General features: G+C 35.7%; 1 protein-coding gene across 3 annotated transcripts in view; it reads left to right on the top strand.

Annotated features, from left to right (window-relative positions):
* Positions 1–26,999, top strand: part of GRIA2 (glutamate ionotropic receptor AMPA type subunit 2) — an 85,590-nt gene that overhangs the window by 55,279 nt on the left and 3,312 nt on the right. For all 3 annotated transcript variants that reach the window (XM_062493722.1, XM_062493720.1, XM_062493721.1), the window contains exons 7-12: positions 10,320–10,487; positions 10,766–10,870; positions 11,576–11,686; positions 12,810–13,016; positions 13,532–13,902; positions 17,903–18,101. In XM_062493722.1, coding sequence (XP_062349706.1) covers positions 10,320–10,487; positions 10,766–10,870; positions 11,576–11,686; positions 12,810–13,016; positions 13,532–13,902; positions 17,903–18,101 — 1,161 coding nt within the window. The remainder of the gene's footprint in view (positions 1–10,319; positions 10,488–10,765; positions 10,871–11,575; positions 11,687–12,809; positions 13,017–13,531; positions 13,903–17,902; positions 18,102–26,999) is intronic.

The raw sequence follows: 26,999 nt of genomic DNA on the forward strand, positions 1-26,999 counted from the left end.
CTCGTTTGTTGCTGCGATGTACATGTACTGATAAAACCTCAAGATTTAAAGATTAAGCAGGATGCTCATTTTTAAAATGAGTGCTTTGCAATCTTTTTACAGAATATTTTTACATCTTCCAAAATTAATGCTGATACATGGTTTAGTTGAGATCAAATTTAAAACAAATCCATTGTAACCACTCTATGCATGCAGTTCTAGAAGAGCTAATGTGTAGATCTTGAAACACAGAATTGAGTATCCTGGTTAATTTTTTGTCAAGTAGTATAAAGAAAAACTTATATTTAATTTTATAAAGACCTGATAATAACAAGTTGAAATTTTCTTTCTATCCAGTATTGTATTTACAAATATGCTGGGCTTTCTGAGCTTTAATGCTGTTCTAGACTGTTACATTTAAAGCAAGCTTCTTGATCTTGTGGAAGGACACTGAAGGACAACACATCCATTCACATCCAACTGCTCAAATTTGCTCATCTGATTAACCCATTGTCTTGAGGGGCAGTCTTTGGTCTATTTGCTGAAAGAAGCTCAGTCTGTATCTCTTGAAGGCTAGTGAGACTTAAGTTGTATTCCATTTGCCTGGCAGGGTTTTGGTAGAAGGGGACCACAGAGGTGGCTTTTGGGGGAAGCTTCTGGACACTTTCCCCATGTCCAGTGAAGCCAATACCAGCCAGCTCCAAGACTGACCCACTGCTGGCCAAGGCCGAGCTTATCAGCAAAGGTGGGAGTGCCTCTGATAACACATTCAAGGAAAGGAAAAAGCTGCTGTACAACAGCAGCCAGAGGGAGGAGTGACAATATATGAGAGAAACAACCCTGCAGACAGTCAGTGCAGAAAGAAGGGCAGGAGGTGGACCAGGTGCCAGAGAATAAATTTCCCTGCAGGGGAAAAAGTGAGAGGAGTCCACCTTGTGAGGAAGAAGCATGGTGGAGATGGGTGCTGAACAGCCTGCAACCCTATTCCACGTACCCCTGTGCCACTGTGGGAACAGAGTATAAAGAATTTGTGAGTGAAGTTGAGCCTAGAGAGAAGTGGGTTGAGGTCTTTGGAGATTTAGTTTTTATTTTCTCATTATCCTACTTTGGTTGGATTGGTAATTAATTTTTTTCCGAGTTGAGCCTGTTCTTCCTGTTACGGTTATTGCTGTGTGATCTCTCTGTGCCCGTATCCCAACCCATGAGGCTTTCATTATATTTTCTCTTCCCTGTCCCTCTGAGGGAGTGCCATAACAGCTTTGGCACCTAGTGTCCAAGCCAGAGCCAACTCCCACCTGAGTGCTAGGCTTCAAGTAGGCATGTCCTGTGGGGGACAGCGAAGATCTCTGAGCTTGTGTCCTTTGGAGAAGAGGAGGCTGAGAAGTGACCCTATCGCTCTGTACAGCTTTCTGAGGAGGGGGAGTGGAGAGGACAATGCTGAGCTCTACTCCATGGTATCCAGTGACAGGAGGATGTCTGGGAATGGTTCAGAGCTGCACCAGGGCAGGTTCAGACTGGAACTTTGGAAGCATTTATTTGCATTTCTTTCATTTTAGGATGGTTAAACACAGAAACAGTCCTCCTTGAGAGGTGGTCGCTGCCCCAAGCCTATCTTTAAGAGGCATTTGGACAATTCTGTTTAAAAAACACTTTAAAGTTGGTCAGCCCTGAATTGTTCAGGTAGTTGGACTAGGTAATCATTGTAGGCCTGTCCAACTAACATCTATTCTACAAACCATCCTGCTCTGGGATAAGCTTTTCTAAGAGCAACCTGAGGCTTGAATTGCCTGAGACAATTTGCATGTGTTATATACAGAAACTATGTGCAGCATGCAGAAAATATTTTGGGACTGCCTGGTTGAAGACTAGATTAGTAGAGAATCCTATTGTGTCAGAAGATGATAACAAGCCTGGTACTCGTTGCAGCTATTTCAGGTGGGTGTAACTGTTCCATGCTGGCACATAATGTTTCAGATGTTCTTTTTACATGACTGTATTTCTGGCTTCATAATCTCTTTCCCCACCCAAGCAATGCATAGCTAAGATACAAAAACACTAGATTGCTTTTACCTCCTGATTTTGTCTTCAGAAGTTTCACATTTTCAAGTTTCTTCTTTATAGTCAAGTCATGTAGCCTTTTAGGCAATTATTATGAAACTGTAAGTCAGAAGTAATGATGCTTGTAACTGAAAGATGCTGGTTTAACTATACTGCTGCTAATTCTCCTCAAGGATGCAATACAGGTAACATACAGAAGAAAAAATGCAAAAATACTTAGCACACAATTATTTACCTTGCAGAAATAATTAACATGTAGATGACTCACTTTTAATAAGGAGTAAAGAAGAAAACCATGTGAACAAAGAAGGAAACACTGAAAACAATTATTCACCCTGAAAATTCAGAACTCAATTTGTCTCGATATAGATGACAAAGCAAAAATGTACAGTTGATGAATTAGACAATACCTTTGTTTTGGGCCATGCCTCTTATGATTGCAGTCTGTTGGAAAATGATTTTATAATGCAATGAATTTTAATAAGAGTTATAAGGAATATTCTGTTGCACCTGCTACAGTTTTAATAGGAAAATATGATTGAATATGCCTTAATTCAAGTAGATCATAATGATTTATAAATAAGATTTTTTTAAAAAATATATAATTTTTAGTATTTATTACAGGGCTGGTACCAGGAACTGATATGGAGTATTTTTGTTTTTTCCTAAGTGCCCTTATAAAACTGTAGATTTCTGAGATTGTTCTGCCCATTTCAGTCCTTGCATTTTGGTTTCCTGGGCATAAAAAAAATATGCATCTAGCAGTTGGTGTTCCAGCTACCCATTTTTTTGAGCTTTCATATCCCAGTATTCAGTCTTTTCTATTTGAAAAAATAAATACAAAAAAAAAAGTGAGCATAAGGAATTTCAGTCTTAAACTTCATGCTTCTTTTTAATAGCTTAAGGCTGTTTTGTGTAAGTAATCACTCATTCCAGCATAGTTGGTTTGGTTTGGGTTGTTTGGTTTTTTTTAAAGGAAACTCAATTAAAGAATGGAATGTTTAGTCACTGAAAGCAGTGGGTGGTTTGGGGCAATATCTGTAGATTTCTCAGACATGCAAAAGGCCAATTGGCCCAGTAAAAGTGGCTGAACTGTGCTAAAGCATACTTCCAAAAATTATAGAGCCAAATCCTGATGTCTCTATGAAGCTATGTTTCTTTGAATTTAAATCCTCTTATTCTTAGTAATCATAAATTAAGGATCTTCAACCAATAAAATGCAGTGGATTCCTCCTGCCTATTTTCCCAGGAACTCTGTATTGCTTTTTTCTCAACCAGCAATTCATCTGGATATGGTGGATATAAACAGGAAAAGCTACCATTCCTTCATTATTCAAGTGTTCATCAAGGTCAAATATAACCCTGGCCTCACAAAGATCAATGTCATTTAGGACAGTAGAGCTTGATGGAGAAATGGGGTTTAAAGGAGAAGAGGGAGTCATAGACAAAGATGAAAGTAGTAGGAGGAGGAATGATGTAATGCAAAAAAGGGGTCAGCAAAGTGAAAAGAGGCTGTTGAAACGTGAGTGAAAGACACAGAAAAGTGATGCGGCTCAGAGCTGAAGAGACATCTGTGACTGAAAGTTTCTTGGGTCAAGGGAATAAGGGAGGAGGGGAAGCACTGGGGGTACTTAAATGAACAAGGAGAGGAGACATGCAGGTTTATTTCTGGGGCAGGTTTGGTATTAAGGAGCAATTAATGTAGGTAGCTGCCCATATTACCTAGCATGGGGTGGCAAAAAAGGAAAAATGAAGTGTTTCTAATTCTTTGACAAAAGCTATGTCTTGGTGAAATCAGCAACTTGGTAAGAATGGTATATTCAATTCTATTTGTGTTCTGCTTGGAAATTAGATTGGAGCAAACAGGAGAAAGCTGTTCATCTTGACACAACAGGTATCTTGTTTCTGATTAGGGTAGATGAGGAGTGATAATAAAAATGGGGAATTTTGGATTAGGAGTTTTGTTTTAGGGTGTTTTTGCATTTCTTTTATTTTTTTTCCTTTTGTTTTAAATTTAAGACTTGAATTATTACTATTAATTTTAAATGGCTTATTTTGAAAATTCTTACAACACCACAGTATATATGATGAGGATTGCCGATTGGGTTTTTTTTCTCCCTCTCCCCTCCTGGGGAAAAAAAACCCCAAACAAAACAAAAACAAAACCAACCAAACAACCCAACAAAACAACAGACACCAAAAATCTGCCAAAACCCACACTCACAAGAAAATGGTATAGAGCTCTACACACACTTCTACACTTCAAACACTCACTTTAACTCTCTCAAATCTGTTTCTTGAAGCACTTTTTTTTTTTCCAGATAATTCCTTTGCCTTTCTATTTGTGCATTTTTTTCTCATCCTGTGAGATATTCCTGCTTGGAGATACTCACTACTGTGACCAAATGCTTCTGTTTTTGCTGCTGAATCCTGCTGATTTTTAATACTGTGAAGAATGACATACTTTGCTCTGGCTTAGCCTTCAAGAAAAAAGGTTTTGTGCATTTATATGGTGAAAATTTAGAAGTTGTATATTCTTTGTTTCTTACAGTGAATTCAAGATGATTTTATCATTAGTGGCATTGCTGTTTCACATATTTATTCTAAGTTAAAAGTAAGATTACACAAATCATTCTAGAACCTTATTTATTTTGTTAGTATGTATATTTTCCATAGGCAGTGGTGTGATTAGAATATAATAGCATCTTTTATAAGTAAAATGATGTGAGTTCGAGTCCAAATAATTATTTTCGTTATTTCTATAAAGCTTTCTGAATTCAAATCCAGGTAAATGGTTTTCATTTACTGTAATGGAGCACCAAAGTACTTTGAAACTTCTGTTCTCAGTGTAAAATAAAAAAATGATAGGTACCTGCACTCTTTTTCTTCTGCTGAATTAGCACCTCTGATAACTCTAGTGAGAAGATTGTTTTGTACTGGAAGCAATCTTGGGGGAGGAATTACAGTTCAGGAATCTTATTCCTATTAGAGAAGTAGATAAAATAAGGAGAAAGGCCAAGCACTTTGGGCTTTATAAATCTTGTGATCTTTGCTATATTAAGTTTTTAAAAGAGTGAAAGAAGGTCACTTTCTCCTATAAATATCCTACAATGGGAGCATTAGGATAATTCCAGTGCCCTAGTTAGTCTTTTCAGTCTCTGCTGGATGTGCTGTATGTCTTTCAAATAAGAATTAGACTTCCAGGGATTTAGGCTCTGGCAATTGCCTGCTACTGGGCTACCTGTTCTGGGTGTGCCCAGAGAGCAGCCTTTCTAAACCAAGCAAGGAGATAATTAAAACACATAAACATGTCAAAATATCAGCAGATTATCTGGATGGCAATTTTGGAGCTGAATGCAAGTTTTTCTAAAGTGACAGGTAACTTAACGTGTTCTTTGCATCTTGTGCCAGTATGGCACTTCAAAGCAAAAATGCCTATTTGTTTAGCTTTGCTGTGCATACAGAGTGCTGCAGTTGTGTTTGAATAAAGGTTGTTTAAAAAGTGGAGGTTGATATGACTATACAACTTTGGGAAAGAAAATTTAATAGAAATAGTATTTTATTAAGATAAATAGGGCTTAGTCTCTAACCCCGTCTTTACCGAGATCAATCTAATTAGTTTTTTTAAACGATCAGGTAATTTTACATTTTTGTCAGATCTTTATAACTCCTTTTAGTCAGATCCAGGGTTATTATTTAAAAATTTGCCATTACTATTTCCAAATAACCTGTGTATACATGCAATTATTCTCAGGTGGAAGCAAGTCTGTTGCTAAGACCACTTAATTTCACAAGAACATCATCCTCACCAAGAGGAAGAGGCATGCACTGTCTTTTGTGAGCTGCCTGACCTCTATCTCCCATTGCAGTATTTGAACCATGGCCGTAGGTAATGAGGATGCACAGGTGCTAAAGGCCCGTTTGCAGTTTGAATGGAACCAGCTCAGCATGCTGCTGTGTGCACACCCCCATTCATGCTAATGCCTGCACAAAACGGGTGAGAACAAAGCATGATTATGGGCACCGTGCAAGGCCCTCTTCACTTCCAATTACTCTTCTGTGTACAAGATTTGACAATGCCTCTTGTTCCTATTGGAAGTAGCTCTTTGCAATTCCATGTGCTGTCCGGATGCTATGCAAGGTGCCACGAGCTCCAGAAGGAAATACCCATTTCCAATCAGTTAGGTAATTTTCTATTGCCTCTCTTATCTGTCAGACCACCTTCGGGTATTTTCCAAAGTGTGTGTAATACTGTCTCTTTCAAAATAGCTCCCAGCTACATTAACGACCCTTAAGAAATAGGTGTCTGATGTTGCATCAGTTTAACTACACTGGAAGTACAAGAGACATTTGCCCAGTTCCTTCACTAGTTCTTGACAAGTAACTTGGTCTCATTTCTTTTTTGCTTGTGTTTTTGCATATTTATACCTATGTTTTTATATGTAATTTATAAAGATGTAGGAATGTTTCTATCAATCTTTCTGCTTCTGTTGTATATACATTCAGGTAGAGAATGTATATACAACATTTTTGTTGTATATAGCATTCAAGTAGAGAATTACTTTGTTGAGGGAAAAACGTGCCAAATTCAGATGTGAGTTTTTATTATAGTTTATTTTGTGTATTTTCTGGTATTGAAATTGTTTAAATATAAGGAAAATAGTGATAGTGTCTTTATACTGATTGATTCTACCCTTCTGCTCTTGTAAAAAAGATTTCTTGTATTTTCTCTCTCAGAATTTTACCGCTCTCCAAGGGAAAATATTTCTATCAGATTTTAGGCCTCCTTTCTCTTAGCTCTTTTATGCAGTGTCCCTTCTCGTGCTCTTCCAACAGCAGCCCCCCATACATGGTGAGGAGCCTCAATCCGTGCCTGTTGCAGACTGATTTCTGCCTTCTTGAACAGTGCTGCAGCTGGATCTGCCATTCTAGCTGACATCTCCCTAGTGTCTTGTACAACAGCACTGCATTCTTTGACATGTCTGGTAGAGTCCTGCCGAAATTTTCCTATTATTTTGTTTGTCTTTCTCTATATTGTGTTGGATTAGGGATGAATGGCTAGTTCACATTCCTTCTGAGTGGTCTTAATTTGTTACTAGTATGTCTACAGTGTGAACATCTGGACCTAGGATGATCACCCCGGATTCCTCCCTAGTCTCAGGAGTCACTGGAGATCAAATGTGTGGAATCTAAAACACAATTAATTATTAATTTAATCTTCCAAGAACGTCTCTAACTGATCAAATGAATCACACCTTAGAATGCTTATTCTCTTCTCTAACTGGAAAAAAGAAACAACTGGAAAAAAACCAAACAAACACAGACTCAAGCTAATCTGTCAAGGATAGATTTAAACACTGCAGATATTGAAATCATCCAAATCAAGAGGAAAAGAATTTGACTTCTTATGATCCAGAATACTTTCCTTTTTTTTTTCCTTTTTTATTTGTCTTCACATTTTTATTTCTTTTCCACTGCTGAAATATACTGTGTTAATCATTTTAGACGTCTAATAATATCTCTCAGGTTTGTCATGAGCATATGGACAGGCTTTGATTTAAATGCAGGTCTAACAGGCTAACCTACCTTTCTTACAATATCTTACAACTTTGAAATATACATATAACAAAATCTTGTGCTTCTGGGGTACCGTTCTGCAATTTCACCTTCAGAAAATTCAGTTCCTGATTGTACAAAATAGAATCCTGGTCCATTTAGCTGAGAAGTTTTGGTGTCCTGAGTTACTGGAAAACATCTGGAGTTACAAAAGGCAACATCTTGCCAGTTTTTCTTGGACAACACATGTAAAAACTTCTGCTTAGTCTGGGATGACTTTGTTTTGTCTTTTCAAACTCATCTTTGCAATCAAAGCTTACATATTTTACTGCAGTCTGTAGAGCATTTAAGTTGAAGGTAGAAAGTTAAGTTAGAAATTTAAGTTGAAGAAAATTATATGGATCTTATGTTTTCTCTGCTTGGCAATTAAGGCATCTACTTAGAGAAAACTATTTTCATTTGACATTCATGCAATCCATGTTTCATAGCAAATGGCATAAAATCTTTAGGCAATTTATATTATCAGTTTATTATCCTACTTCTAAAATTGTGAGATGCAGGGTTTTTTGTGTATTCCTTACCATGTTTTAATTGATTCAGGTGATTCTGTAAGAGCTCTAGTATAGCACCTATGTCATTTTGTAGTAAGGTTGCTGATCTTATGATATAAAGTTGAAAGGAACTGAAAAGATGTTGGGAGATTTACACTGCCATAAAATTTTAAAATGTAAGACCCCATCCCCCTTCCAGAGAATAGCATTCCAAACAGTGCTCCCATTTATTTTAATAGTGCAGATCAGAACGTGGATGCATCTCCAGGAAAAAAAGTTAATGCATCCTTTATGACCCTTTTATTTATTATGCAGACACACACACCTCTGCATGAGCAAGTTATTGGTCTGTCATTTCTTGTTTATGGTAATGAGTTCGCTTTGGTTTAGTTTGTCAACTTTAAATCAATTTATGAAGCTGTAGATAGTTTTAATGAGCCCCATGAAGGTTATTAGAAGCTGAAACTGTACACACAAAATGATTCATGGGCTGTTTGCTTTCATGGCATCTCCAACAGCGATTTTAAAATATTATGCGATCCCTAGATTAAAGATGTCATAATCTAGGTTATGACATGTAGATTTTATTTATGTGATGACATGTATGCACATATCAATACTGATTGATAGGCAAAGCTCTACACAATCCTCATGTATGATTTAGCTATGAATATTCAGGCCAGTAATTATATACTATAGAAATAATATTTTTGAGAAAATACTTTAAATATATCTCAATGATCCAATGAATCATAGAATAACTGAAGTAGATACCATTAAAATTTCTCAGTTCCAAAATCTTATTTTCTCTGTTTCTTTTCTTCTTTTCCTCTTTTCTTTTCCTCATCTCCAAATTTATGTACACCACTTAAACACTGCTGCTCCAGTAGGAGGAAGTAGTAGTGGCTCCAGCCAGTCTTTCATTTCATTCTTCTGCTGTTCTTATCCCTTTAAATATTTCTGTACAAGTCACTGAGAAAATTTTATTGAGAAGATTGACACCGATCACTGAGCTTACAGATCTTAAAATAAGAGTTCTGCTTTCCTTTTCTTCCTTTTCTAAGATATAACAGTTGCATACAAAAATTGATCTCAGTTCAGGAGCTTGCTTTCATTACAATTACAAGAGCCATGACTTGAACTAACTAATTAAAATTCTCATTAAAGTCTGAGCCAAAGAAGCAAAGAGCTAATACATAATTTCTCTCTACTTTGCAGTTTATATGTTTTCAGCATCTAATAGCCTTCACAGGGGTCATTCCATTAATTCATATGCCTTTAAGTAGTTATATTCTGGCCTACATTTCTAAAAATGGCTATTATATTTGTCATAATTGAGGTGTTCCAAAATTAAAAAGCCCATCCAACAAAGTCCTCAGTGCACATGTGGTTTCAGTTCAGTTAGTTAGTTAGTTGAGATATAAAATTTTCCAGTCAGGGAAGATAAATGGTTTTGACCACTTAGCCCCAGTTTCTGATGCATGTGATCACCAGATTCCTCTCTGATATCTCAGAAGTTGTAGAGCTCCTTATAGTATCTCAGTTTAGGAACATGGGTCTCTTTCTCACCTATATTGCTCTTGAGGGGCACCACTTGTTCCAGGCATCTCAGCTCCAAAGCTGCTTTGCATGGTGTTGAAAGGTATTGTGTACTTGAAAGTAGCTACCCCTGAGATTTTATATTTAATGGGAAAACATTAAACACATGTATATATAAATCTATGCTCTTTGCGTTTGTGTGTATATGTCTGGGAGGAGATGAAGTCTTGATATCTGTGAATAAATGAAGAGTGTAATCAGAGGAACAACTTATTTGTACAGGCTAGCTCAGGTTGAACACTGAAAATTATTTCTTTTTTTTCCCCTTTCACCTGCATGGACTTCCAGCCATATCAGCACACAGGACTATTGCACAGCTGTAAGTGAGAAAAAATGTAACTCACCCTGAAATAGCTGCAAATCTTCAGTTAGGATTTATTGGCACTGCCCCTAACCATTCTGATGAATACTTGATTAATATTCACAGATGCCCTAAAGAGGGTAATTAAAGAAAAAATTGATTGATTTAAAGTATATCTTACTATCCTTTCTAGTGTTTAATGGATTGCCAAAAGGATTGGAAGGTGTAGTGAAGCTGAAGACATTTTTTAATTAAATATTTTCACTTCTTTTCAGTATACCTCTGCTCTGACCTATGATGCTGTTCAAGTGATGACAGAAGCTTTCCGTAATTTACGTAAACAGAGGATTGAGATCTCCAGAAGAGGAAATGCTGGAGATTGTCTTGCAAATCCAGCTGTACCCTGGGGTCATGGTGTAGAAATAGAAAGGGCATTGAAACAGGTAGCTTCCCTGGAGTGGATGCTGGGATGAGTGCATGTGTGAAGTTCTCTATAAATTCTTGAAAAAAATCTTCTAGTCTCCTAACCTGTCTGGATCTTACTGGGAATAATGTGGAAATGAAGTCCTCAGGGACCTGGCTAAGATAATATTTTGCTTATGAAAATGGCTCTAAAGTGAATGTTTTGAAATATAAGTAATAATTTGTGGAAATAAAAAACCCATTTTCTAAAAAGAAACAAACTTAATTCTTCTACCACTTCCATCTTCATCTATTATAGGTTCAGGTGGAAGGGCTAACAGGAAATATAAAGTTTGATCAGAATGGAAAGAGAATCAATTTTACAATAAACGTCATGGAACTCAAAAGCACTGGTCCTCGGAAGGTAATTTGAATTGTCTTATAGTGTCTTTAAAGGTTTTGCCATTCCAAGCAATGCGTTAAGGTAGGTACTGAAATGTTAGATTAATTAAAGCATGAGTTGTGGTAATACTTATTCATAGGTGTATTCTACAGTGGTCTTTCAGAGTGAAGTAAATATGTGTAATATTTCTTTCTAACAAATATGACTTATTATTTCTGGTAAGTGCTACATAAGAGTGTTTTCCTTTCAGTTTTGTGGATTAAACCTTTTGCTTTCTGCTCTGAATTACTAAATGTGAGCCAGCATTTGCAGAAATATGCTTCTTAATGACAAAAGCTGGATACAGCTTTTAATGATGTTTTTATAAATGTGTTTGTGTTTCTGTTTTAATTTCAAATCTTTCAGGGTAAAACAGTTTCTCATGTTTTGCTAATCTGGAGTATTTCAATTTTACAATGTGTGATGTTGATACCAAAATCTGTTAATATGTGAATAAAAATGGTATACCTGTTCTAGACAAAGGAATGTAAACAAGTGCCATTAGTTCAATCTTTTTACTGTTTGTCACAGTCTTTCACTACATACATATAAATGCTTACAGTGGTAAATCCATAGCTGAAATACTTCTCTGTGAACACAAATCAAGTGCATAGTAATAACATGCTTTACCTTTTCCAGAAAAATTCATATTCACTAGTGTCTGTGCATCCTATACACTCTCTTTAGATTGGATATTGGAGTGAAGTGGACAAAATGGTTGTGAATCCTCTTGACGGCCCTCTTGGAAATGAATCTTCAGGATTAGAGAATAAGACTATTATTGTCACCACTATTTTGGTAATTAACCTCCTATTTTGTCAGAAGACGGTCTGTCCTACAATGACTTGTCTCTCGATATTATGTTAGTTTAAATATACTGTTTTTATTATTTGAGGTTGTGAGCTGTTACTTATTGTGATACATAATAAAATCAACAAATTAGGGAAATATATGGGATTCAGCATGCAATTTGATTTGTAGAGGATGAATGGTCTTTGATTGAACATCCTAGAAAGTTATGATTTTTAAACCTGAAAATGGAAATTAATTACCTGCTTTCAAATGAGAGGAACTTTCTGACAGGTGGAATCGTAGTGTTTATTTTAGAGAATAGATTTTGACAAACAGCAAAGAGACTGGTTCTTATGTTTCAGGATTGTAGCTGCTATGGATTGATAAAGTGTAAAATTTAATGTTAAATACTTTATTCCAGTTGTTTAGAAAATTAAATTGTATATAATTATAGAAGAGCATTTTTCTGTAAATTGCACAGCTTGTTTATCAGTTTGGACGAGCCATAGGTTAGCATAGGAATTTCTCTGGGTGTAAGAACAATTCTGTAGCAACTGAGTAAAGAGGAAATACATTAATACAACTTACGACTCATCACCAATTTTGCTGATGATAGAACATTAGTGCATAGTTTTAGATATCTTACCTATTGTCTGTATAGCAATTTAATAAAAATACAGCCTTGAGAGCCTCAGGTGTTTTCTCAGGTAGAGGTGTGGTTGTGAACTAGAAAATAATTTTCTTCTATAAGACAGCAACAAAAGCAACTAAATACCTTCACCTTCTTCCATCCAAACTGTATGAGAGAAAGAAACTGATTTTGGAATATACTCTCTCTCCTGTGAATGCCTAACTCCTGTTAACATTCATGGTCATTATTAACATACTTCTGGGAATCGCTACGCCTGTAAGTATTGTCGTTTGTGTGTGACTCTGGAGAATGCAGCTTTTAAGTGTTTTAAAGACATGTCCCATTAATAATTAACAACTAACGTATACACAGCATGGGTGATTCAGATGGTATCCGCTCTCTTTTTTTCACATGTAAAAGGGAACATACTAATCTGTGAAGTGTACAACTGATGCACCTGTCTCTATCAAGTAGCTAAGGCAAGTTCTTTCTGTGCAGGAGTCCCCATATGTCATGATGAAGAAAAATCATGAAATGCTTGAAGGAAATGATCGATATGAGGGCTATTGTGTGGACTTAGCTACAGAAATTGCTAAGCACTGTGGATTCAAATATAAGCTCACAATTGTTGGGGATGGCAAGTATGGGGCAAGGGATGCAGACACGAAAATCTGGAATGGGATGGTTGGAGAACTTGTTTATGGGGTAAGAAAACTTTCTGTAATAAAGATGACTTACGGAAGGAGCGGGATTTGGTTTTGTTTTCTCTGTAGAGTGTAGGAAAGTTACCTAATTAACTTTATAGGAATTAATAACTTTTAATGGCATGAAAATTTTTGAAAGTAAAACGTTAAATTGCATTTCAAATGCAAATTAAGTTGGGGGAATGTGAATGAATATTTCATTCTTCTGACCAGGTGAAAAGCAAAGTACTTTGCTAAACTTTTAAATGCTATATGCTATTAAAAGGGCATATATAAAAACAGAAGCTTGGAATACACCAACCATATGGCTATATGTATTTCAGTATGAGTTCAACTAAAAATTTCTGAAATTCTCCACAGGATGTTTTCAGTGAAACAAATGTTGCTGGTGTCTCTGCTGTCCTATTTTCTATTTGTGAAATGCCATTGAAACCAAACCCTTTTTTGTTTTGTTCATTGCACTCAATGCACTGCATTAGCTATTATTTGCTTTTTTTTTTTTTTCTTCCTTTACAGAAAGCCGATATTGCAATCGCTCCATTAACTATAACATTGGTGAGAGAAGAGGTGATCGACTTCTCAAAGCCCTTTATGAGCCTGGGGATATCAATAATGATCAAGAAGCCTCAGAAGTCCAAGCCAGGAGTGTTTTCATTTCTTGATCCGTTAGCATATGAAATCTGGATGTGCATTGTTTTTGCCTACATTGGGGTCAGTGTAGTTTTATTCCTGGTCAGCAGATTTAGCCCATACGAGTGGCACACTGAGGAATTTGAAGATGGAAGAGAAACGCAAACTAATGAATCAACTAATGAATTTGGGATATTTAATAGTCTCTGGTTTTCCCTTGGTGCCTTTATGCAGCAAGGATGCGATATTTCGCCAAGGTTGGTTACTCACTCATTTCAACTTTGTGCATTTTTGGTCTCAGCCATCTCAGCCAGAAGAGGTTCATGGTGCATATATTTTCATTCTTGGAGAGAAATTAACTGCAATTATTTTTCCCTCCCTAAAGTCACAGAAGTCCTTGAAGTGAAAGCGCTTGTCTGTGACATAGGGTGAGGATGTAGTTGATCAAATTTGTCTTGAAGTTGATCATAAATCTGCCAAGTGAAGTTATATACACCATGCAGAGACTGTAAAATGCATAAGGTTCACATCATTCCATGCCTTCTTGGAGGGGTACCGTGTTTTTGCTGCATATTCCCATTATACAGTTGACAGTGCATATGGTTCACCACAACTGTAATGGGAAAAAAGGATAACATACTAGTCATGAACTACAGAGGCAGTGCCTTCCCTCTAAAACTCACTACATATCATAACATGGTTATTAACACACTCTTATTCCCCAAGAGGGCCTTGAACTGAAGTAAAAGTCCTGTGACAGCTCTAATTTCATGTGGATAGTTGCAAAACACTGCTGGTTTTCCATGCCCTAACTTTACAAAATTCAGAAAGGAAATTATGAAAATCAATCTGAAGGTCCAGTTTATAAGTGCTTAATTCCTCATGGATTTTCTTCTACTTTATTAGGGACAACTGTAAAGCGCTTAAATTAATTCCTTTGCAGTTTGTTAAATATTCTGTTTTTCTTGTGCACAAGTGGGTCTAGCCTTGCTTCAGTGAAGTGGTAAATAGGTAGGTAAATACCTACTTCCTTCAAGCAGCTGGTTGCTGCTTGAAGGAAGTACAGTAACAATTTAAATAGGGCACCCGGGTTTAAGGAAATCAAACCAGAGGACTCAGTTAAAACTGCTTAGTATAATTACATTTCTTGTAAACATCCTGAAGTAAGACAGGGAGCGAGTCAATTTCTAGTGAGTCTAGTGGTTAGTGTTGAGAATAAATCTAACCGAGCAAGCATTTTGGAAATATTAAGTCATTCCAAAAGGCAGCAGCGGGTTTTCAAGTTGTTCTACCACAGAAATAACAGCATTTATTGTGTGAGAACTCACACAATTCTCTGTAAAGTCTGGTGCATCGCAGTGGGAGATGCCAGCCTTTATGGTGAAAGATGCAATGCAGTAAGAGTTGTATATAAGAGACAAGACAGTGAAGAGGGCAGATTGCTTCAGATCATGAGAAGTTGTTTTAGTTTCACTCCTGTGGGGTTTTTGTATTGATTACATACTTTACAGTTTGAGTTGCCTGCTAAGTCACCTATTGGTACAAAATTATTTTTCTTGAATCAAGGCTGTAGTAGAATTATTATTTTTTTCCTGTTATCATTGTTATTTTACTAGCTATGAAAGTACAATGGTTGTTTTATATGGCTTGATAGGTTTTGAAAGATAATGCAAGAATACTGATAGCAAACAGTCATAAAAGGTGCACAAAACCCGATTTTCGATATTCAGTATTTAGTTTCAGTGAAGCATTTAACTTTATTTCATTGCAAACTTAATTTTGAGGGATATGGTTATTTCATATATTATCTGTTTATTATAAAAATAGAAAAGGGCTGTAAAGCACTTGTTATTACCTGATTTGGCACCAAAATATTTTACTATGGAATTTGAACTGTCTGCAGATATATCAGAGTAAATATAAAAAGGACTATCTTCAGGCATCTACAAAAGACCTTTCTGAAGTTAATTTTTGCACTACTACAATCATTTCTCTAACAAACATGCCAACTGCTCTAAGACTTCAAGTGGACAAGTTACTCGGGTTACCTGGCTCTGGAATCGAAGGTGGTGCTGAGTAAGACTGGACCACCTGGAAATGGTCTGTAGTAGCAGTTCCTATGTTTCCTCATGGGCAGTAGAGGAACAAAAGAGTAGAATAATATATTATGTGATACTCATGACTTAGAGCAAAGTTTTCCTCATCTTTTCTGAAATGTGTGTTCTCCATTCTGCCAGATAATACCTTTCTAAGTATTAGAAAATACAAAAATTAGAAAATACAAAATAGGGTGCACAAATTTATGTAATTGTACAGAGAAATTTTTATTTTGGTACTAAAAGATCTAGTAAACTAGGTGCTTCTAAACTGTGGGTTCATGCTAGCACATTTTAGAAACTTTTCAAAATGTACATTAAAAAAAAAAGAAACTACTAATTTAACTGTGACAGACTGCCTGGGGAAACTTTGAATACAAATGGCACCCCAAATAATTGTACTTGTAAAATGCCATAAGGGAGCATAATTTATGGATTGGTATTGAGCTTATTCTTTCTTCACAAAGTCAGTGGCAACATTGCTCACAGATCACAGACATTTCAAAATTGTCATTTTTAGAGGGTGTCATCAATACACTATAAATGCCGTAAAGTTGGTAGTTATTAAATACACATTGACAGATTTTATCTTGCAAATACATAATAGAATATATTCAGTATATCTTATAACTCAATATTTTACTTGTGGAGTTATTTTATACTCCAATTACCTCCATTTCAAAATAAGTATGTGATTTTTTCAAAGGTGTTGGAAATCATTTTTGCAGAATACATCTCACTTCAGAACAAGCTTGAAATAATTATTTTTCTATGGCCCTTTGAATAACATATTTTGGGCCTTGATCTGATCAAAATCTCACTTGATTTTCATGTAGTAGAGTGAATTACTAAGTCTATTGTGACATGGAATAAATCTTTTAATGTCAGAACTATGGCAGATTTTAAGCAATAGCAATTAGGAGAAAAATAATTAGTCGAGGATTGGTTCTATATAATTTTGTTCCTAGCTTGCTAAATCCACTTTGCATAACTATAATATTGACATGTACATATTTCTATATATAGTTATATCTATATATATTCTATGTCAGAATTAATTTGTGTTCTCATTCACAGTACATTAGGCTGGGTGAATGATTCCTAATTTGTTTTCTTAATAAATAGACAAGACACACCAAGACATACCTAAACTACTTCACTGCCCTAATACTAGACTTTTAACTACATGTACATTTCTGCCAAATAATTAACCACATTTCCAAAGATTATGTTCTGCTTCCTATAAAGTCTTGTTTGGAAACAAAATGGTAATTAATTTCAAACTTTAAAGGATCATGAAAAAATTGCCAAGTTTCACAATAATGCAATATTGATATTTCTCTTTTATTAGTTTTCTCTTATTGAAAATTAATGAGTTGAGTTGTGTGCTTTATGCTGTTTTGTATATTTTCTTGAGTTCTCTTTTCTTCTTTCTTCTTGAGCAGGAGAAGCAAAACACAGATCCATAAGAGCCCACCTGCTGCAGTTAGAAACATCAGATTATTATTACTGTTATTTTTTAAAATATACTTTCTTCACCATTTTGCTGTATTATCACCGATTGTTTCATGTCCAGTCCTCAGTTTGTTAAATGCTTGTATCTTTAAAAAGTCTTTTGCACTTTTTAGCCTATAGATATTCCCTAGGCAAGCTTTTCTTACAAATAATGCTATTTGTTTTTCAGTACAGATTGTGCATGGCAGCATAAGCCACTGTTTTGTGGAAATCAGTCTTTGTCTGAGTGTCTTAGGAAAACAATCAAGGCCCTTGATTTTAAAGTGCATACTGGTTTATCTGAAAGTGCTGTTTTGCTGATTTTGTTTGATCCTCATCATAATGTCACAAAAAATCACTTCAGAGGGAACAAAAAATATAGCGCATTATGATGGGAGCAGTTTTCTTCAAGGGTTGTCAAAACTTTGAAGAACTGGATCACTGAGTTCTTCCCAGAGTGAACTCCCGAGTCCTGATTTCAGCAGAGTCCCAGGAGATTCAGTGGAGAATGCATTTAATTCCCATCTGATGTGTATGCAGAGCTGGACTCCAAGATAACCTGAAATGCTTCCCTATATTATAATGAACCATTTGCATAAAACTGATAACGTGTTCCTTTTTAAGACTTCCATTTCACTTTACAAATCCATTTCATACTTGTTACTAGATCCCTGTCGGGGCGCATTGTTGGAGGTGTGTGGTGGTTCTTTACCCTCATCATAATCTCATCCTACACGGCTAACTTAGCTGCCTTCCTGACGGTTGAGAGGATGGTGTCTCCCATTGAAAGTGCAGAGGACCTTTCCAAGCAAACAGAAATTGCTTATGGGACATTAGATTCTGGCTCCACTAAAGAGTTTTTTAGGGTAAGAATCTCTACTTTTCAGATTTTTTTTTTTTTAGATTGTTTTAAGTAGGTCTTCACTCATGTAAATATGTTTCCCCGTGGCTTTATTAAAATATTTCTATACAAGTGTGATTTACGCAGCTCAACTCACAAATATAAATGCTCCTGTTTATTTGTAATTGTTACATTTTATTATTTATATAGGAATCTAAGGGTCTTGATATAAGTATGCAAACCAAAACTACCTAAAAAAATACTCCACTATACAGTGAAAAATAAGGTATATTTGAAGAAGGAAGTTGATATAATTTATCTGTTTAATAGCTCTGCTATATTTTAGGTACCCATACCGTGAATAAGTACATGGGAAAGGTATGCATTCATGTCTTAATAAGTGTTCTACATGATTTTTCAAACTTGCTGACGGGGAATGGGCTATAATCCTGCTGGCTGCTGTAGAATATACATGCCTGCTTTTGGAAACAATTCTTACTGTATTTGTATTACATTTATGCCTTGGAAGCCTGTCAGTCCTCAGCCTCTACCTCTGGGTATTGCAGTTTTAAAAATGCATTAAACTTTCAGTGTGGAAGTCTCAGGCTGCCCTTGAGAAATCAGCTAGCCTGGTGAAATCCATCCAGCAAATGTGTGAGAGATTAAGGCTGCTGACAAAAAAAAAAAAAATACAGAATGGCTTTGTCTTGTCTGTGTGCTCTGTGTGTCTCTCACTGTACGAAGAAAGTACATCTGAAGTACTAAAATAGAAAGAAACTTCTGTTTTCATGTTTTTAGTGCATGATGTTGTATTTAACAAAATATATTTTAAAATAGTTATGAGTAATTCATTTACATGTCAATATACTGATGTGAAAATGAAATGAAACTGGTTTTCACAGTTATATTTTATATACTGCATAATTGGAGCGGTAGCTGCTAGATGCTATGGTTTTCACTGGATCCTGTAACACACACTTAACTGGTAATGGACTAAATAGGAATCATACTTGTCTCAACTATAAAAATTTTCTTATTTTGAAGATAGGTGCAGTCATACTTGCTGCTGATTGCATTCCTGTTGGCTAAACCAAATGGACATCAGGTGTACAAGCTGGTAAAAATGAGATTGGGTTTGTGCTAAGAGAGTTTAGAAGCATTTAGAAGTATACAGGCATGTTTCTGGTTTTGTGAACCTAAATCTTGGGACTGAATGTGAATTAACAGTAGGTTGCTTCTTCTGAATAGTTTATCTTTAGATATTCTTAAGTGTTTATTTTTTAAACAAAAAAATATTTGTATGTGCATGCATTAGTATTTAGTTGTACTCCTAGCACATATATACATATTTCTACCTTTTATACAACTAGTGTTCCTGGTGATTACTTGAGCGTTAAAAGCTTGCTTTTGTAAAGTTTAGGTAGATGTATTTTGAGGGCATATTCTTCATCTTTGGTTGTCTTTGGCTCTGCACAAACAAAACTCTCATGATCTCTGGGAATTTCTACTCAGCAATTTCTATCACAATTTGGTATATTATGTGCAAAACAACTTCTTAGCCAGATGCCTCTATCTACTATTTGCTAAAAATCCCTTAAACTTGTCCAGTTACTTTTCAATGAATAACAACTGTCAGAATTTCTTTTTAAGAGGACTGAAACTCAAGTTCCAATAATGATAGTCTTCTGCTGAAGACAATGTGAAAGGAATCTCTAACATGAAGGAAACTAAAACTTCACCTAGGGTATATCTGTTTTTGACTGGATTGAACTGGATGTGTCATTTTTATATGACCTGAATTAGCACTCAAGTTCTTTGAATAGCTGAAAACAACTTGAGTATATTTTTAGCAGCAAGCCAAAATGGTCTGGCATCTTCTCCGTCACTCTCAGGAATTAATAAAACGTATGGGTTTTTTCAGTCAATCTATTTTCAGGAAGTAGTGTTATTTGCAAGTTTGTTTTCTATACTGAATCTTTACTAGTAGAGCCCTAATTCCTAGGGCAGCACAAAATAAAGGGTAGTTGGGTACTGGGGATGAGAATGGTACACTGAATTATCTTTGCTACTAAAACATGTTTTGTGATAATATATTACACAATTGAAAAATAGATGTTTTGCAGTATTTTTCAAAAAGGAATTTTCAGCAATTGCCTAGATGGTGAAAGTTAGTGGAAAAATCCTGTTCTGAACGGTTGAATATAATATATGCAGTGATAATTGAAAGAGGTAGGATTAAGCCTTTTTCTAGCTCCTATGACTGCTCATCTCATAGCCTACAGAGAGTAGGCATACAAGCTAGTTAGTATTACTTGGGGATAACATCCTTGGCATTTATGATAGAAGGATGTGTTGCCTTTTACCCCAATTTAGGTAGGCTCCCTAGCTTTAAAGGTAGCATGGACCAGTAGGAGTTACTCTTGCCAGCAGTGTGTAGAGCATCAGTTGGAATTGCATCAAGAAACATAACTGAAAAAATGAATGAAAAAGCCTTATGCTCTGGTGTTTTTAGTGCTGCTTTAAGATGAGAAGCAAAAGCTTGGTACATCCTATGTAGGAAATACCAGTAGAAAAATAATGGATTTTCAAATATTTTGAAAAGGAAAAAGACTGGCAAATAAAAATTATTGACACAAACATCAGCAAGATATTATTACTTGTTATATAAGTGATAATCTTACAGATAATTCTGTAGCTGTAAGTGTACAGAGACAGATTTTTTTTTCTTTAATGGCACATCTGTCAGGTCTCTGTAAATACCAGAATGTGTAGTAGTTTTCTTCAGGACATCTCAGTCTCTTTACTAGCAGAATCGCAAGTATGACCCAAGTCTAAAGAGCTCTGTTCCACCCAGTTGGGATATTTACCACTTCTGATGTTTGCTAATGTTTCTACTTTATAGATCATCCATGTAGAGTTCTTAGTGCAACTGAAAGCTTAAGCAAATGTACATACTGCATTGCTTTTGGATTTTCTTTTGGATTATGGGCAAAAAACCAAAGTATATGTGGCCGTGGTTCCCCAAAGTGCTGTGTTTTCTCAAGTCAGTAGTGGATTGTAGTGGTGAGAATGTCTGCAAGCACCTTTGGGAAGGTGCAGGAGTCATTTCAGTTGGTCTTGTGCGGGTGCATCATCATCTCTCTAATTGCTGGGCCACAGGTACAACTTGATGGAGAGGTAAATGGGGGACAGGGAAATGTCATCACTCCAATATGTCCTAGCAGCACTGTCCACAGTCACACACTGTCCTTGCCTTCCGTGATTTCACAATTGATGCGTGCATTAGCCAGGGCACATAGCTGAACTTTGAAGGGGAGAAAAGTCACTAACCCAAGAAGACAGTCTACTGCTCACCTGCCACTGCCAAAGCTAATTTTAAAGGATTGTCTATATGCGTTCACTTCTGAAGTTGTCTTGCTTACTTTCATGGGCTGCGACACTGGAAGAAGGAATCAAAGTAAGTATGTGAGCATTTGCTGGAACATTTCCATGCTTTTCACCTGCTTGAAGGCATAATGAAAATTAATATCAAACTGATACAATGAGAACAAGAGTTAATTATTTTTACAGTTCAGTTATATTTTTGCTGTATGCCTAGCTCTGTTCATTAAAGATATGCACAAAATAGATAGACAAATGAAATCAATCATCCTACCTCTTTTTCTGTTCCAGAAGATGAATTGTAACTAGTCCTATAAGTAAGGTAATAAGGCATCTCGAAAAGAAAATTATGTGCAGAGCAATAACTGGCTTAATTTACTGCCTGTCTGCATTTGTTTTTATTTAATGTATCTTCATATGTACCTATCTTTGAAACAACAGTGTGACATGGACAGATCAGTCTGTTTCATTGTAACACTTTTGGTGGCCTTTAAGAATAGATCCTCTGCCAAAATAAAAGCAAGCAGAACTGCTCCATAACGAAGAAGTATCCTTTTCCATTCACTGAGAAGACTGTTCAAGAGTTGCTTATTCTTGCTGAAGAGGCAAGAGTTAAAGAATGACAAAACAGGTATTGGAAACATGCTGGAAGGATGACAATCCTTATAAACTTGTAGAGAAATCCTCTCACAGTGGAAAGCCAGAAACAAATGTAAGAGCTGGCAAGAACCTCTTGAGTCATTTGTCCTTCAAAAGTGTTGTATGTTGGGAGACAAAGAAAATTTGGCCTGAAGGAAAATATCAATGTCTTTTCTGAGTATCTTCAACTAAGTCCAGTGCCTCTACTTTTACAAGTATTTTGAATTATTTTTTTAATTTGTAAAAGTATTTATATTAACAATTGCATTACAAGGGGGGATGCAAAAAACCACATACAGCAGTCTATGTACCTCAATCTGTCTTCATGCACATCAAGATACTGAAATTTCTAAAAGAATAAAAAAACACAGGAAATCTTCAGTGATGAGAGAATGAATTTTTTTTAAAATTAAATTGAAGTAAAAAACTTTGAATTACACTTCAGCCTCAATTTTTGAAGTTTGAGATGTAGAAGAATTCTAGAACGTACATTTCCAGAGTTTCATTTTGATAGGCTCCACAGATGCCTCTGAGAGGTGGAGTCGGAGGACTCAGCCATGAAATATCCTGTAACATTTACCATGGACTCTGGTTGATGCCTTAAGGGGCAGAGAGAGTGTAGGACTGGTACTTCATGGATCTGCAGAGTAGATGTGGCTGGAGAGTGTGGGTTTGGCTCTTCAGTTTGACAGGAGAAAAAGGTCCATTGCTGAAATAGTGAGGAGAGTCAGATCTGAGCACCGAGTTAGTGCAAGGACTGCCTTTGCACCCAATAGCATATTACTGAATAAATGCTTGTACTTTTCTGTGATAGACAAGGTTCAAGTGATTAATTTTCACTTATCTCTCACTTTTTGAGGTTCTTACATCTGGAGAACACAGAAGAATTGATTTAGGCCATTTTGAAAGTTATTTTAAAAGAAAGAATGCAGTAATCAGTACTTCTTTTTCCTCAAAGCATCTCTTTTTATTATTTTTCAGGTTTTATTTTTTTCTCTCTTTCCACATTACGCTTGCTATGGTTAGAAACATCTTTATTTTTCAGCCTATAACTATTTTATTCTCAGTTTTTACAGTACATTAATAATTATGTAGATTTTTTTCATCTCAGTGTTTATTTTTTTTCCTGATGTATTAATCCTGGAGGAGCTGAAGTGTACTTTGTTTGCTATCCAAGTTCTTAGTTTGCTTTGTACAAAGGCAATAGTATTTCTTTATCTTTTCTGGGAATAATTTTCTCCCAATTCTGTCACACTGTTTTGTGATAACCATTTTGATCATAGTGACAGATCTGTGTTTCCTTTGCTTTTATCAACTGATGGTCTCCAGTTTTATGGAGATTTTCTTATTGGTTCCAAATTGCTGGATCCAGCTTTTGAACTAGAAAGTTTCATTTCTATCATTCTATAATAAGTGAATAAATAAGTTTCCATTATCTATGTTTTGGCATCCCAATTTCCTTTCCTACTAATCCTAGTAATTTCTGTCTTGTAATGTTTTCACTTTAAAATGTCATGCAAGTTGTGCATGCTGTGCAGTATTTACACCAAAAGAGCAGTAGTTTGAATGCTTTTTCTTTCCTCAGTCCAGGCAGTATGTTTATGGTTCTAGACTCCAAGAACAGCACTTGCAGTTCTCTACAGATTTGTGACTGCTTGAGAAAGTACTTTTGTGTTTTGGGATTTAGTTTATTCCCTCCCCACCAATATGGATGCAATGAGTTCTTTTTCAGAGTTGTAGAAATTAGCTTTTTGTGACATTTATCTGAGTTTTTAAAGAAATGACATTGAAGTGATCTGCTTTGATTTTATGAATATGCTGAATGATGGGGATGAATTTCAATTCTGAGGAAGCTGAAATTAGCAAGTCTCAAAGGAGAAATCATTTCAGCAGTTATTTTAATGGAAGTTAAATTATTTGGGAACAAAGCTTTGTAGGAAGAGCCTTGGTCACTTTACTCCTTATACCACATGAAGAATATTATTGCAAGTTACTGGAGAAAATTGTTTTAAGTACACTTTTGAGGAATTAATTACTGAAGTAGAATGTTGTAAGTTTTTTAGTAGTAAGACCAAATATATTAAAGATATTTTTTAGTAGCTCAATTAAGTGATGGAGACTGAAAAGCTATAAAACTGCACCTTAAGAAGATGCAACTAAATTTTACCATTACTGAATAAATATGTCCATATATTACAAAAGGTAGAAGTTACATTTATTTGAACTTAGTCACCTTAAGTATTCACTCAGTATAAACAATGGTGTTTTAAAGTACTTAATCTTCAGCTAATGAGAAAAAAATAGTTATTTTCTGTGGGGTTTTTTGGTTTCTTTTTGGGGGGGGTTTGTATTTTTACCTATTAATATTTGATTTAGTGACTAAATTTACAAGTTTTGGCTTTCGTTACACTTTTTAGCTACTGGTGACATTGCAACTTCCTGTCCTTTTGTTCAGTATGGAAGGTCAACAAGGTGGTTTCACAAATCATGTCTGAGAATCAGTGATCTGCTCCCACAGTACAAGATTATAATCTAGTGGAATATTAGTAGTTTGAGGAGCTATTTTTGTCAAAGGCATACTAATTACAGCACCCCATTTTTGAGAATAATGTCTTTGAATGTCAAAATAGAAAAGTTATCTGATGACCCATAAAAAAAAGCTTTGTATAAATTAATTTCTTAATTAGTTTCATAATGAAGGTAGTATTCTACATTTGAATTGTCTGTGTGCTTTTTAATAATAACCATAATAATAAAATAATTTTAGATATAATATTAGAAAAGTATATTATAATTATGCATTGAATTACTATTATTTATTAATATCTATCAATTTTATCCTTATAATCTAAAAATCCATAACATTAGTTTATTTTTTTCTCCATAGTCAAAATGCCCAGTGGTTACATACTTTAAAAAAAAAAAAAGTGTCAGTTCCTGGGACATTTTGTTATAATTGTGTTGTTGTAGAAGTCTTAAATAACAGGACAGAAATGTTCATTGTGACTGTTAGGATCTGGTACTGCTGTTGATTGCAATACCAAAATTATAATTAGCTTCTAACATTTCATGTATACACAGAGTGTCAACTTGCAGTAGCAATCAGCCACAGTAATTAAGAGCAATGCAGGTCATTTCTGTACTCTTGCATTCTTGTAGTCATTATGACAGTCTGGAATGGTTCTGTTATTTGTAGTGCATGATAGCAAGTGTGGAAGCCCAACTTGCACAGGAGGTATCCTGTGTGTACACAGAGTGCTACATGGCCTCTTAGCACTGGCCTATTCTATATCTACAGTTCTGCCTTTCAAATAAATACAAATTCTGAAAATAATGAAAATTAAATGTATTACTACATATATTGTGTAGCAATATAAAAAGAAATCTAGAAGTCACCCATGTTGCCTACAGAGTGGCTCACTGCTCTTATTTTTTTAGGAATCTAGACAAGGCTGAGGACTAGGTAGGGATCCAGACTTGGAACTGTATGAATTCCAGTGTGAAGTTTCTCAGTGTTTCTGGCTGCAGAGGACTGCACAGTCATGGCCCACTATGAGTCTCATTATCTGATGGCATTCTTATGGAATATCTTAAAGGTTTTCATTTTCGTGATTGCTGGGTCAGATATTCCTACCTTCATCCATACAGCAAGGACCCTGTGAGCCATCTAGTGGGAGGTTTCTTCTTAACACTTGACCCCATGGGAAATCTGCTCCTTTCAAACTTTTGCTGATCAGATACCCAGCTGATAGTACACAGTGAAGGTTTACTTTGTGAACTGGCTCTTCAAAAGTGGTGTAATAAAATTTTTAGGATTCTTCTAGTTTTTAGGATCATATGTTTGGGGATCTTTTGGGTCAGAAAAAAGCAATGTGTATGCATTATTGTAGATGTTCCAAGAATCTGAGAAACTCATTGTACCTTCAGCACATCATTATTTTTCTGTCATTCTGTTATGCTGAGTATATCCATGTCTTTTGGTATATATAGGTATACTGAGTACATATAGATCAACAGATTAGAACATGCAACACCTGGTCTGCAACAGAACTTGCAAAAAGCCAGCTGTGCCAATGTATATATAGCTAGATATATGTAGATGTTAGGAAACTTCTGGTGGTTCTTGGTACTGCCAGAACCTTTTATACTAATAGACATACGGATACTGTGGAGAAATCTGAGCCTCAAAATCTTCCTAGGCTGCATTTCTGGACGTGAAGATCAGGGTAAGTCCAGAAAAATGCTAATGCTGTAGCACAAGAACAGTGAAACCTTGGCAGATTACTGGGGGTGTTACTGGTGCTTTTATACTTCATTCATGTTTAAAATGGTGTTGTTATAGATGTTAGAGCAGAATTGCAGTTTTGAAGTGTATGTTATATGATAGTTTTAGTTGAGAAGTGCATCTAATAAATTTTATCATGGTATAGACTTGGCATATTAGCACATAAAATAATATCAGTAATATCTGACCTTGACTTGTCATGTGTCCTGTTGTACCTGCTCTTTCTTTGATAGCATTGCTTCCTTTCTGGTGGCACCTAGGTGGCAAGCTAGATTTCCTCTATTTTTTTCCCCAGGTTAAAAAATAGCAATCAGTTGGTAGTTAAAACTGCCAATTATAGTTATAACTACCAATTGGTTAAAGCAAAAGAAATATACTTAAGGTAAAAATCTTTCTGAAGGAAAACCCTGACCTGTTGAGTTGAGTTGCATAGGCACATGGAGTATTAGAACAACTTTGTACCATGTGCCTCACTATTAATGTTCCCTTCGGCTTTCACAGCAATTTTCGTTTCCTCTGTGGAGCAATCTGAAGTTTTTTAGTGCCACTGACACATTTCAGCTCTCCTCTTGTTTGCATAATGCACAGCTGCAGAGCTGCAGAAAAGATCATATTGTT

The sequence above is a fragment of the Cinclus cinclus genome, chromosome 5 (genome assembly GCF_963662255.1).
Source record: "Cinclus cinclus chromosome 5, bCinCin1.1, whole genome shotgun sequence".
In the NCBI taxonomy this organism is placed as follows: domain Eukaryota; kingdom Metazoa; phylum Chordata; class Aves; order Passeriformes; family Cinclidae; genus Cinclus; species Cinclus cinclus.